At 36.1% G+C, this 13026-nt stretch overlaps 1 protein-coding gene across 1 annotated transcript; it reads right to left on the bottom strand.

Annotated features, from left to right (window-relative positions):
- Window positions 1-2: 2 nt before the first annotated feature.
- Window positions 3-13010, bottom strand: LOC137399342 (protein-lysine N-methyltransferase EEF2KMT-like). The gene is made up of 10 exons (XM_068085422.1): window positions 12980-13010; window positions 6405-6479; window positions 6170-6292; window positions 5643-5744; window positions 5290-5364; window positions 3055-3110; window positions 2869-2968; window positions 2455-2602; window positions 2003-2143; window positions 3-513 (listed from the first exon to the last, which is right to left on the bottom strand). Exons 2-10 carry the CDS (start codon window positions 6468-6470, stop codon window positions 401-403), a joined length of 924 nt encoding a protein of 307 aa, XP_067941523.1. The 5' UTR covers window positions 6471-6479; window positions 12980-13010; the 3' UTR covers window positions 3-400.
- Between the last annotated feature and the right edge of the window lie 16 nt (window positions 13011-13026).

Below are 13026 nucleotides of genomic sequence, written 5' to 3'. Positions count from 1 at the left end.
GAGAGCCTTTATAACTTTGCTGTATTTACCCTACATATCCAATTAGAATAGATATTACCATTTTGACTAAGTACATGAAGCTTTTCAGGCATTCCAATAAAAATACATGATTAAAGCATGTTTTGTGCTTGCTTGTTTTATGCTAGCATAGAAAAATATGTGTGCATTTTCTTGCACCACAAAATTGTCATCAAATCTATACAAACAGTTCATATCACATAATACAATTACATCTTTAGAGAAGGCAACACCAAACAGATATCTTTACAAAGGACACTCCTTTGTAAATGAACAAATTAATAATGTAAGTTCATGCATACTCAGTGAAAAGGTCATATAAAATAACAAAAAAATGCTTTATGACAATTATTAGGATGTTATTAGAATTCTCACAGTGGAACTAAGAAAAGCTCGCTTTACTCACACGATCTATGACAATCTCTGATGACTCATCATACACAAATAACTTTGTTGCGTTGCTTACTACTTGCTTTCTTTGAAATCCCGTATCACCTTCAACAAATATCTTAAGTTATTGACTGGAGAGAAGGGGTTGTAAATTGAAAAGCTTGCTATGATTTGCCATATACATTGTTTATCATATATGTATCAGGTTATTTTTATACCATAAAAATATTGCTACAAGGTATATAGTACAATAAAGGACTTGATCTTACGGTACTACACTGGTATTTATTTACGTATTTATTAAACAAGAATAATAATAAGGATTTGTTGATAAGAAAACTCACACTTCAAGAAGCCATCGAAATTTCAATAAATTAATGCTTGGAACACTTTCAAAATCCCTGTGTGCACTGTTATAACCAAAACATGTACAGTGAAACATGGATAACTCGCCCTCGGATATAGCGAACACACGGTTAACTCGAATGGATTTGCTTGGTCCGTTCCCACGCAATGATAAATGGCTCTATATAACTCGAACTCAACACTGCTATAACGAACTGTTTTTTCCCCAACGGCTACCGAAACGGTTGCTATCGCTTTAGAAAATCACTTTATTCCAAGCCATAGAGGTAAACCTCAACTTTTCGTAATTCATAAGCGTCGTTATTACCTCCATCGGCAAAATATTTTTGTCAACGACTTTTCTAAAGGTTTGGTGAAATTTGATTTATCCTGCTATATGATTAATAGCACGGGCTAGCCGGGTCACGCGCGCAAGGATTTTCGCCACGCACATATAAAACAAAAACAGCATGTTGTTTTTGTTTTGTATTTGCGTGGCGAAAATCCTTGAGTGCGTGACCCGGCTAGCCCGTGATGAATAGTTTTCCGACGTTGATTCCGTGTTGAATCAACGTCGGAATATTGAATGTTTAAAACGTCTTAAAGATTGTTGTAAGTAATTAAACGTATACGTTGTCTTAGCTAAAAAAACTATTCATCGTTTGACCTAAACACAGAATACGTGTGTACATTCAATAAGTATCTATTCAAAAAGCGTGAGTGATATACAATGTACCGTAAAACTTTTAATTGAACTGCCTCGGAGTGTTGCTCTTAACGAATCCCAGATAAAGTAAGGTAATCTTTGCTTAAACTTCAAGAAAAATCGGCAAAATTGATCGTGGGTAAAACGCTCAAAAGAAAAAAGATGTCTTTCTCTTTTGAGCATTTCAGCAACGATCAAGTTTTGCCAATGTCAATCTAAAAACGTCCTGGCAATAACATCACCTCAAACAACAAACCAATCTCAAGTGATAGAAAAATTTCTATACTTTTTGATAAAAACGTTTTAAGTTTTACATTAGAAGCATTTAATTTGAAACAAGCCATTTGTGCTTTTGATTTATATTATAGTTTGTATATGTACATGTATCTACTAATAAATAAGTAAATACATGGACTTGTGACAGTGCTCTGATAACTTGAACGCTCTGATAATTCGAACACTTTTGCTCGGTCCCTTGAAGTTTGAGTTATCCGAGTTTCACTGTATTTGTTTAGTAAAAACGAAAAGAAAATTCAAACGTACCGACTGCTTGAGAAAAACTCGCATACGTATCAGGGTTTCGGATAGTTGAAGCAATCAATACTTGACATTGGCTGTTGCTAGAGACAAGTTTCTCTATACATTTGACTAGAGAAGGTATCAGTTCTTTGTCGAAGACCACATCTACAAAATAGCCAACAAGATATCATATGGAGTCGGGTAAACAGTTGGTTAGATCTCAGGCTAAGATGATCTAAGGATCTTGCGAAGCTAGCTGGATGAAATATGTTTTGTTTTACAGATAAAAGACTACATTTTTAAATTTCACAGGGCAATATGTAGAATATTGCCCTAAACAAGCGATTGAAACACTAGTTGGTATAAACTGATTTGTTCAACCACAGAACTTGGTAGCCCCATATCTTAATCATCTTTCATAAAAATCCCTAGAAAAAACACGCGAAGACTAAAAAATTAGTAAAAGGTTGACCAACCAGCAGCTAGAATAATATCAAGGCCATGGAGTTGCGATGGAGAGGATGCTGCTGCACTTGCTATATTCCAGTCTATTTCCTCAACATTTGGAATGCATAACAATTTCTCTTCATTAATCGCTATGTTAGCGTGAAGCTTTTGTAATACCTACAAAATGATCTATAATCAATAATCTATCATACAGCAATTAAATAACATCTAACAATAAAACAAAATAAATAAAAACAAGCATAAAACGGAAGAAAGTATCAGTCATCTATTTATGTGTATATTTATCTATGTATCTATACGCAAGTACAGAAATTCACATTCAAATACAACAGGTCAGAATGACAAAGGCAAACAGTCGGTATAACCATACAATCAACATTTAAAAAATGGCCAGAGGTAAACACTAGCAATATGTTACCTACTGATGAATGATGATCAGAGAGTATATAACTCCCACATCTACAAGCGGCGCAGATAGCTAATCCAAGAAATCCTAGACCACATCCTAACTCAAGAACCTTTCTAAAAGAGATTATGAAGCAACAGAAAACACGAGTGGTTTTTATTCCACAGTTGAAAAGAGATATTAATGTGTCAAACAGACTCACTTGCCTTCAACCAGGCTCTTATTGGCAAGAAGGTACTCGGCGAGATACTGTGAAGCCTGCAAGAATATCTAGTCAGGGGTAAACGAAAAAGATTTTTATAAATTGTTTTACTCAGAGCAAAGTATGGCAGAGTACCAGTCTGCTAATAAGGATGAACCTAACAGAAAAATTTGAGCACTCATCTCAACTTGTAACAGACAGCCAGTTGAATGTTGATGCTAGTCAGTCAGGTTTACACAGATAAAGATTTGACCTAACTACATGTATAGTTAAATCAATATGCCAATCAAATCAACTTAGACCTAATCGACTACTGTTAATAGTGCATATGCAAGACACGCATAGTCCAATCTAACGAATTCAGATTCTTAACTTTGTTTAAAGAGCGTCATCAACACTTTAGTTTCAGTTTGAGCTAGTTTATGATTATGCATTATATGAAGCAGTTTTGGCAAAGAATGTTTGGTCATAAATAATGACATAAAATGATGAATGTTTGCAGCTGGCTTAGTAAATACAAAAGGTGCAGCATTTGCTAACAGTATTATTAGCAGAAAAACGCAATTCGGGTCAACCAAGTGTATTGTGATTACTAATCACATGCATGCAACAATATTGCTACAAATTTATTACCCCCACCTGGAGAACAGGCTTGCGTGTTAACCCTACCTGGAGAACAGGCTTGCGTGTTAACCCTACCTGGAGAACAGGCTTGCGTGTTAACCCTACCTGGAGAACAGGTTTGCGTGTTAACCCTACCTGGAGAACAGGCTTGCATGTTAACCCTACCTGGAGAACAGGCTTGCGTATTAACCCTACCTGGAGAACAGGCTTGCATGTTAACCCTACCTGGAGAACAGGCTTGCATGTTAACCCCACCTGGAGAACAGGCTTGCGTGTTAACCCCACCTGGAGAACAGGCTTGCGTGTTAACCCTACCTGGAGAACAGGTTTATTGAAAAATTATTAAACAAAATATTGAAAACTGTAAATAGGTAAGAAACATGTGGTGTATTAATTGAAGTAAATTTATTACCCCCACCTGGAGAACAGGCTTGCATGTTAACCCTACCTGGAGAACAGGCTTGCGTGTTAACCCTACCTGGAGAACAGGCTTGCATGTTAACCCCACCTGGAGAACAGGCTTGCGTGTTAACCCCACCTGGAGAACAGGCTTGCGTGTTAACCCTACCTGGAGAACAGGCTTGCATGTTAACCCTACCTGGAGAACAGGCTTGCGTGTTAACCCTACCTGGAGAACAGGCTTGCGTGTTAACCCTACCTGGAGAACAGGCTTGCGTGTTAACCCTACCTGGAGAACAGGCTTGCGTGTTAACCCTACCTGGAGAACAGGCTTGCGTGTTAACCCTACCTGGAGAACAGGCTTGCGTGTTACCCCCACCTGGAGAACAGGCTTGCGTGTTAACCCTACCTGGAGAACAGGTTTATTGAAAAATTATTAAACAAAGTATTGAAAACTGTAAATAGGTAAGAAACATGTGGTGTATTTATTGAAGTAAATTGCGCATTGAATTATTTTGACTTTACCATGCTAATGTTAATAAAAGCAAAAATTTTGGTGCATTTCTTTGACTCTGCACACAGTCATTTACATAGAATAGCATAGAATAGTGATATTGATACTAGATAATGATAGTTGTGATTTATGTCATTTGTAGGTGGTTGCATGTAATGACATCATACGGGGTTTTCAGTAAAACCCGAAGTGTTTGTCATAAACTAGTGCTACGAGAAGTTTTATATTGAGCCTTTTATTGGCCTTTCAATTCACGTGAGAACATCACGTGACAAAACAATAACCAAATGTAATGACTACGTCAGAAAAATAAACTGATTTCAACCTACGACGACTTTTCATTTTTGAGCTTTTAAGACCTTGTAATCACATTGCCACATATTTTGCACCTACAACACAGCAGAGTAAGACATGGTGAATCTTTTGATACCGAATGTGATATGTGAATTTTGTTGCAAGTCAACCTAGTTAAACTTGAAGTCAAACTAGTTCAAGGTCACACAAAGTCACACTAAGCACAACCATTCAATGAATTGCTCTAGCCATTCACTTTTAACCCAACAAAAAGAAAACCGGAACGACTAGTACGTACTCAGACAACCTTAGAGAGACACTAAAATTAAACACTAATCTGGATTCCAATACCTGCGAGGACGGTGTAGCGCTAATAATAAATGATGAACATATAAACAGAATACCTGCCAAGTCTTAAGTCCAGTTGTGCCCTCAGCCACCAAAGAACCACTTTCTTGTAGACAAATGGTGGTGTCACTCTAAAATGTTAAGTCAATGTTTTCTATAAAATTGAAATTAAGAAAAGCTGATATTAGACAAAATATACATAACATTTGGTTTGCTTTACAATTATGGTTACAATTGACGAAGGACCATGCATGCTGAACAGACAACTACAAACAATTATAAAAAACAATACATGTATATACATTGAATTTATAAGCGCAATTCTTTTTAACTTCATGTTAAACGAATGACCTTGAGCATTCTAAAACCACAGCTACATGTTATACTAGTCATTCAATAACAAACATACAAGATCGTAATGCCTGTGTTCTACAGTTGGCGCTGATAAAGAGAGGATGTCACCATAAGCTTCATATGTACAGTCGTAAATCTCTCCCCCAAACTCTTCTATCTGTAATATATAATATATATACGCTGTCAGTACTGCAAGAGATCACACAATAGCTAATATATACTTTGAAGGGATGTAAGTGTTAACCCTTTCAATGCCATGGCCTAACAACACACAATAGTTTGTCAAATGTAAGTTTGTCATACCTCTGACCCACGAAACGTCGATAGGATGAAATTAGGATTTATTAGTAAATTAATAATAGCAGTAGCGGGTGGTTAAATATTATCACTACTAGCATAACTAATTGTCATCAACAATAATAGGCAGACACAAAGCCACAAGACTGAAATGTAAATATCATCTAAAAATATACCGTATATAGATTTATAATTACTAATTGTTATCGATATATAATTTTAAGAAGTTTTGTTAAAATAGCTCACTCCATAGAACATAGAATAAAATTAAAGCATATCTCTCACTTTATGCATGAAGGTCTTCATGAAGTTGTTTGTATATGACTGCGAAAGTGGTCTGCCTTTCAGACACTCGCACAGCACTGTCGACAAGAGTATGTCCTGCTGGGTGCTTTCCTTTATTATATCCTGTAATGAAACAAAGTACATTACTCGCTGAATTAAAAATACATTGTGAAAAACAAAATGAAAAATTGTTTCATTTCATGGTAAATTGGTTTGAATCGCCATATTGACATACCTTAGTCCATATCTCACCAACTGGGGAGCATGATAGAAACCTCCTCCGCAGTAGGCTCAAATCCATTGCGTAAAACTATAAAGGCAAAAGGTAGAATCATGTAAAGGTTAAAAGCTAGTGGAATGCAACACCCAAACATTCATATTACTCTCTTGATATAATATCCAAAGTTACATGTAGATTAACTGTGAAACTAAAGTAGGCGAAGGACTTCAAATGTCGACTAGTACAGCAATTATGACATTAAGTACAGAGAAGATTCTTACAAAGTGTAAGCAAATATATCTGGCTAAAAACGTAAATAATTCAATTATGATATTAAATAAGCTCTTTAAACCGTAAATGGTGAATTGAAAAAATTTAGGTCAATTCAATATTTCTCTTAAAAATTTACAAAATTGTATTAACCATAGATACATAATCCTAGATTGGCCAATAGGGAAAAAGCCTGTCAGACTTGAATAGTTCTTAAATAACTGTTCATTTTTTAGCTTTTAAGAGCTTGTAATCACATTCCCATGTATTTCACACCTAGAACACAACAGAGTAAGACATGGTGAATCTTATGATACCAAATAACTGTAATGTGAATTTTGTTGCAAGTCAACATTTAACTTGCTTTTGCATATTGTACAAATAACTTGGTATTTTCCTTTCGTGAGTGGCTTCTTCATGAACTCCCAGACCACCGACATGTTGATTATTTCTTGCCGAAAAACGTTGTGAAACCTATAGTCCAAAGACTATTGTCGCAGACATAAAAATATAGTCTTGACTCACCTTGTTTTATTTCGTCTGGTCCTTCCGCTCTAGGACTATATGCGACTCAATTTCAATCGCACTTAAAAAGCGATATACAACCACTGTTATTTAGCCATAAACCTACCTGTGTCTTTGCATAGGAAGACCCGAGGGTCGGGTGGCCCGACCCGGGCACCTCTGACCCGGTGGGTCAAGACCAGACGAGCTACCCATGCCAGCTCTATTCTTAGCTTCATAATGCGCCCTAATCGAAATATATCTCTTTGCTATCTCACGAGCTAGGCTACTAGCTTGATGATTACACATAAACAATAGCATGATGTTGAATCTCAGCAACTTTTCCATGGTGGCAATTAGTGCTAGCCTTGGAAAGTTTTTCACCAATCCAGCACTACTAAGCAACACTCTCAGTCGCTTTCTCACTGGTTGCAAACCTCAATCACCGCAGGCGAAGACAAAGTCAAGCCATCACGATTCTTAACTGTGATTATGGAATTCGTTGCTTGGTTTACATCATAGTTAGTAACATCCACGATGCTAGTGAAACAATCATTACACTTCAGCTTTGGTGACCTAGCCAGCTACATAGCCAGCTGCAAAATAATAATTCTGTCTCATTTTTGACTTGAGACATACTTGCATACTCATCATATTTAGTCATGTTTAGTTCAGCAATATTTTAGTTTATTTACTTAGCCAGGGTCTGGTTCTTTGAGTGGGTCAGCTATTTGCCCCGCCTCTCCTTTCCCCCTTCTCTCTTTTCCCCTTCTCACTTCTTCTTTGGAGAAGGGGAAAAGAGAGAATGGGGATAGGAGAGGGTGGCGAATAAGCCCTGATGGCTCACGATTTGTGTGCAACAATCATAGCTTTTTTAGTTTTAATCTATGGTGGTTATCAGATATTATCACATAATTGCTTTAGTTTACTGGATTATGTATCCAAGAAGGTTTTTATGTGAAAATAAATGGGATTTTGTCAACTTCTCCTGATGAGCTCCATTGTTAATAACAGTGCAGTCAAGCATGAGGTACAATACAATGACGTTACGTCGTGCTATTTAAGTCTGACAAGGCAACCAATGGGAATAGCTATTATTGGCCAATCTAAGTATATATATCTATGGTATTAACAAAAAGTACTTGTATCCTTAGAATTAGTTTACAATGAACATGTACTTATGTATATAAAAACTAATACGCTTGCATGAATTTAAGACAACTGCTACAGACATCATCACAATGATGTCACTTTGGCAAGTTTACTGTTTAAACCATACCTGTTTACCATCTAAACTGTATGTAACCATCTATTGTAATCTATGATTTATGATGTAAATTAAAGAAGATCCCTGGAATGTCTTACACAAGTAACTCAATAATTGCTTGATTATTAATGCTTCCAGGTCCGAAGTGATAATTGATTACTTATAACTAACAACTGGTTAATTAAAACTTAGTTGAGAATAGAGATTATAAAAGGGACGTCCTACAGCAAGGTCTGCTACTCTAGGCCAATACAAGCAAAATTTCAGTAGCTTTTGATTAACACATTGAATCCTATTCTTGTACATGTAGATACAAGCCAGACCCCTCATCAGACTGTATTAATAACCTTCCATTGACTGTTAAAGCACTTATAATAACGCAATTCCTTTTGAGCTGGATATCATTTCGAAGCTCTAAGCTTGTAGAACTCGATGAAAACAAAACAGAAATCAAACAGAGTAAATAGTTTTTTTGACGCTCTCTCAAAAAAGTGATGTTATTGAAGTAAATGAAGAAGCATAATGAATGCAGTACACTGAGTCTGATAGAGTGTATATTTGTTATGTACACTGAGTCTGATAGTTTGTATATTTGTTATGTACACTGAGTCTGATAGAGTGTATATTTGTTATGTACACTGAGTCTGATAGAGTGTATATTTGTTATGTACACTGAGTCTGATAGTTTGTATATTTGTTATGAATAGAAAACAACTAGTTTTAGTGTAAAACTCTTGTTGCTGAGAAGTTAAAAATCTACTTCAGTTCTAGCTTTTTTATTTTTTTAGCTTTTATTACCAAAAATTTCAATCAATGTGTCATTAGAAACTAATAGAGGTAGAACGAGACACGAGACAGTATCAAGTATCGACCTATCTCATCTCCAGTATCGACCTATCTCATATCTAGTATCGACCTATCTCATCTCCAGTATCGACCTATCTCATCTTTAGTATCGACCTATCTTATCTCTAGTATCGACCTATCTCATCTCTAGTATCGATCTATCTCATCTCTAGTATCGACCTATCTTATCTCGTATCGGTCTCGACCTAACTATTGCCAAACTCGAGACAGGAAATAGAACTAAAGCGCCTGCGCACGGCTGTTAAAACATGGCTTCTCGCGGTAACAACAACTCCATATATTGTAATGTATTGCGGGCAACTGCCTTTAAAGTTATACCCGGTCCGTTACTACTTGTCGTTATTGATTATGTTGGCCACCGAGTCTAATCATGTAGTCCGGACAACGGCCCTGTTAATATTTTGTAGTTCAGTTCGGTGTTCTTAAAACAGATACCGGGTCGTATTCAAGTACCCTCCGGATAATCCGATGTAATAAATAAGACTGTTGCGAGTAAGATGTCTGTATTTTATCGTATTGTGTCCAAACACCATTTGCCCTTCATAAAATTCGGGCCTTTTTTATATACTACAAATTGCGGGTAAAACTTGCCCGGACATAGCGAAACGAACTTAAGGTCGTGTCAACCATAGTCCGTGTTTGGGTAACAATGACATTTTTGTTAGTTCAATATAAGAATATATACAGTAATCCATACAATTTCATGAGTACAATTTAAACAAAATTCACATACTACAGGTAATACACAAACAAAACTTAACATAAATGAAACAATAAGAATGAAAGTGTTATCGAGTGTTCTTTTAGTTGCGGTACTTCTTTGTAGGTCGACGGCTATCGGTTTCATTACACATTTTATTACATTAAAAAGTAAGACCTATTCAAGAGATGGTAAAAATATACATGTACAAAGTAATACGTATAAAATAATTATTATCAATCAAGCTCAAAACTCTTAGAAATATATAACTTCGCTATTTTAGAGCTGTTTGTGTCACTTTTGTTTACAAAAAATCCATGCATATCGCTATTATAATGATGTATTTAAATCATTTACACCAGGTGAAAACTCAATTTAAAAAGAGGTTTATCAATTTTATATATCAAGTATGCTAGTCCTTGTGTAGGGAAACCATCACCAAATGCTCATTATTTTACTGTCTCGTTTCCCGAGTCTCAAATTTTTACAAGACAGTGTCTCAAGCCTCATCTCGAACTTAAAAAACCTGTCTCGTTCAATCTCTAGAAACTAATGTCCTCTCAGCAGCCATTTTTTATTTCTCAGTCAGTTTTAAATGCCCTCAGTACTTATGCGATATCTCGAGAACTAATAGTACAATCGATAGGAAACTTAAAAATTATATTGGCCACCAGAATTTTGTAATCCTATGTAAGCCAGAAGTAGGGAAAAACAAAGCGAAACAATACAGCTGAGTTTTTTCATGCGTAGGATCAGATGGGAAAACAACCCCAAATTATCTCAAGCCCGGGTTTCAAAAGGGCTTCTAAAAGAGCAAGCAACTAGCAACAAAGCAAAATAGCTTCAGACTTCGATCAACTAAGCAAACTTTTTGAAATAATTAAATGCACCCTTGTGTCTCTACCATCTGAAATTTAGGCAATTAGCTAGCAATTGTTGCAGAGTTCCATTACTGCAGCCAATATGGCTCAAAACCTTCTTTAGTAGCTAAGAATGCTGAGCAGCCTACAATACATGTATTTTTGTATCAACTTTTGTGTCTCCATGTTCAATGTCTTGCTTTTTTAGTATTAGTTTCCAGGTCATTTTATTTGAAGTGTGGCAAATGTATGTAGTTTTGATAGTTCTCATAATTCTATTTCAGTTTCGTGCTGGTACATTTTCTGGATAGCAACACCAAAAAGTTTCAATCATAAACTTTTACACCCTGACGACCAGTATATTCTCAGCTATTACTCTAATGCCTCCTATGTTTTTATGTGTATGAATGAGTCTCCTCTGAAATTCTTCAGCATTAGTACTTACGTGTAGCTCAAATAAAATTTTGCAGCACATAGAGTCACCCTTGAGAACCCGAAATGTAGCTAAATAACTGTTTGTTGCTCTTTGCTAATAAGAACATTACAGCATCTTAATGTAGGTATTGTTTATCTTAAGTATAAGGTCTAGGAACACTGCAATAGCTCTTGAAGACTGAGTATACATCACCAGAAACATACTGGAACCTCTGCCCGGTCACTTCGAAATTTGGGCTTATAAAGAGTGTTAGCAAATGAAACAGCAGTTAAACAGTCTAGTAGATCATGTTTAGGTGAAACAATTTGTTAACCTCCTGTTACGGTGCAAACTTCTACATATATGTTAATCAGCAAAATTCCAGGCCATTTTAAGCGTTAACTTTTTTGTAGCCCGCAAAATTGTGCAGGTATATTGGTCACAACCTAACAAACATGTATATAGTCTCAAGCAGACATTTGATGATGTTTGCAAAACCCCTTTTTTTATTTACAAATGCTAATCTGAGTTTTTAATTTCTTCAGTTAGTCGGGATTTATTTATTTTTGGAATAACAATTGCTTTACTAACAAAGCTGCAATAAATTAAATACAATAATAGCATGTACCGATGGAGTGACATGATCGGTCTATATATATGGTTAAAATGCTGTCCCAATTCATTGGTCAACTACTTAAAACAATTGCACGCAGGGATAGTGAGGTTAAATGGAGACGTTAGACGTTTATTACGGTAAGTCAACGAACATGAATATACCTTTTAGTTAGTTGTGTACAAGAAAATAAATGCTTCAAATGATCTAAATGTTGGTTATTACCCTGTTATTAACATATTATTTCAACTGAGATGGTTCAATAAGATTTCAAAGTAGCAACCACCATGGGAAGAGTATTCCCGGAGATTATTAGTGGCTCATCCAAGCGCACCACCACTGGAGAAATTGTTCATATTTAGTCTGAGCTTTTGAGCCTACTTAGCTCATTAATTTGCATGAATCTAGGCTGCGACCAACCAATCATACGTTCTCTCCATGCAGACCTGCCAACCCAAGAGTGGGGCAACGCGTGAGATTTGGTTTTGGGGCAATTGATGTATCAATGATAGTATATATAAAATTGTGGAAATTGGGGCAAAAATCTCACGCATTTTCATTTTTTCTTTGGGGTGATTGCGTGAGTCTCACGCCCAATGCGTGAGAGTTGGCAGGTATGTCTCCATGTCATTAAAACTTGATAAATATGAAGTTTTTCATTTACTTTAGTGGTGACGACGCAGAGACAACTGGGAACTCTGCCCGGTCATTCTAATAATAGCTTTTCCATAAGTTTGTCACAAATATCTACATGTATATGTATTTGTTTGCAAATCTCGTTTCTTTTTGTCACTTATGAACTAGTTGATGAACTAAAGTACCGTTACCATATACGGTGGTGTAGTAGTAGACCGCATTTGGGAATGCGGTCTACTACTAACCATAGTAGACGGTCGTATTTGGGAATGCGAAATATTTTAAGAATGCCTGGAGTTCAAATGCGTGATTTATGGTAAAAACGTAAATCTTTAAAGGAAAAAGATTGAATTGAACGCTTCAATACGTTATCGAATCATCAATAAACATGTTGCAGCTGTTTGCATGCAACAAATTGAGTGTAAATGTGCTCGCAAAATAAATACATGTACATGTACGTCTATGTATAACACAAGATGATCTTCCGCAGTGCGGTGTAGCGCAC

The sequence above is a fragment of the Watersipora subatra genome, chromosome 1, assembly GCF_963576615.1.
Source record: "Watersipora subatra chromosome 1, tzWatSuba1.1, whole genome shotgun sequence".
In the NCBI taxonomy this organism is placed as follows: Eukaryota; Metazoa; Bryozoa; class Gymnolaemata; order Cheilostomatida; family Watersiporidae; genus Watersipora; species Watersipora subatra.
Note: the sequence above shows the minus strand (reverse complement) of the source record. Positions and strands in the feature narration are given on the sequence as shown.

Excerpts from the sequence above, each read along its gene's own strand:
- LOC137399342 (XM_068085422.1), bottom strand. The coding sequence starts at position 6,470 with ATGGATTTGAGCCTACTGCGGAGGAGGTTTCTATCATGCTCCCCAGTT. Across the intron at positions 5,745-6,169 it reads TGAAGACCTTCATGCATAAA|ATAGAAGAGTTTGGGGGAGA; the intron begins GTGAGAGATATG and ends TATATATTACAG. Across the intron at positions 3,111-5,289 it reads CTGGACTTAAGACTTGGCAG|GCTTCACAGTATCTCGCCGA; the intron begins GTATTCTGTTTA and ends ATATTCTTGCAG.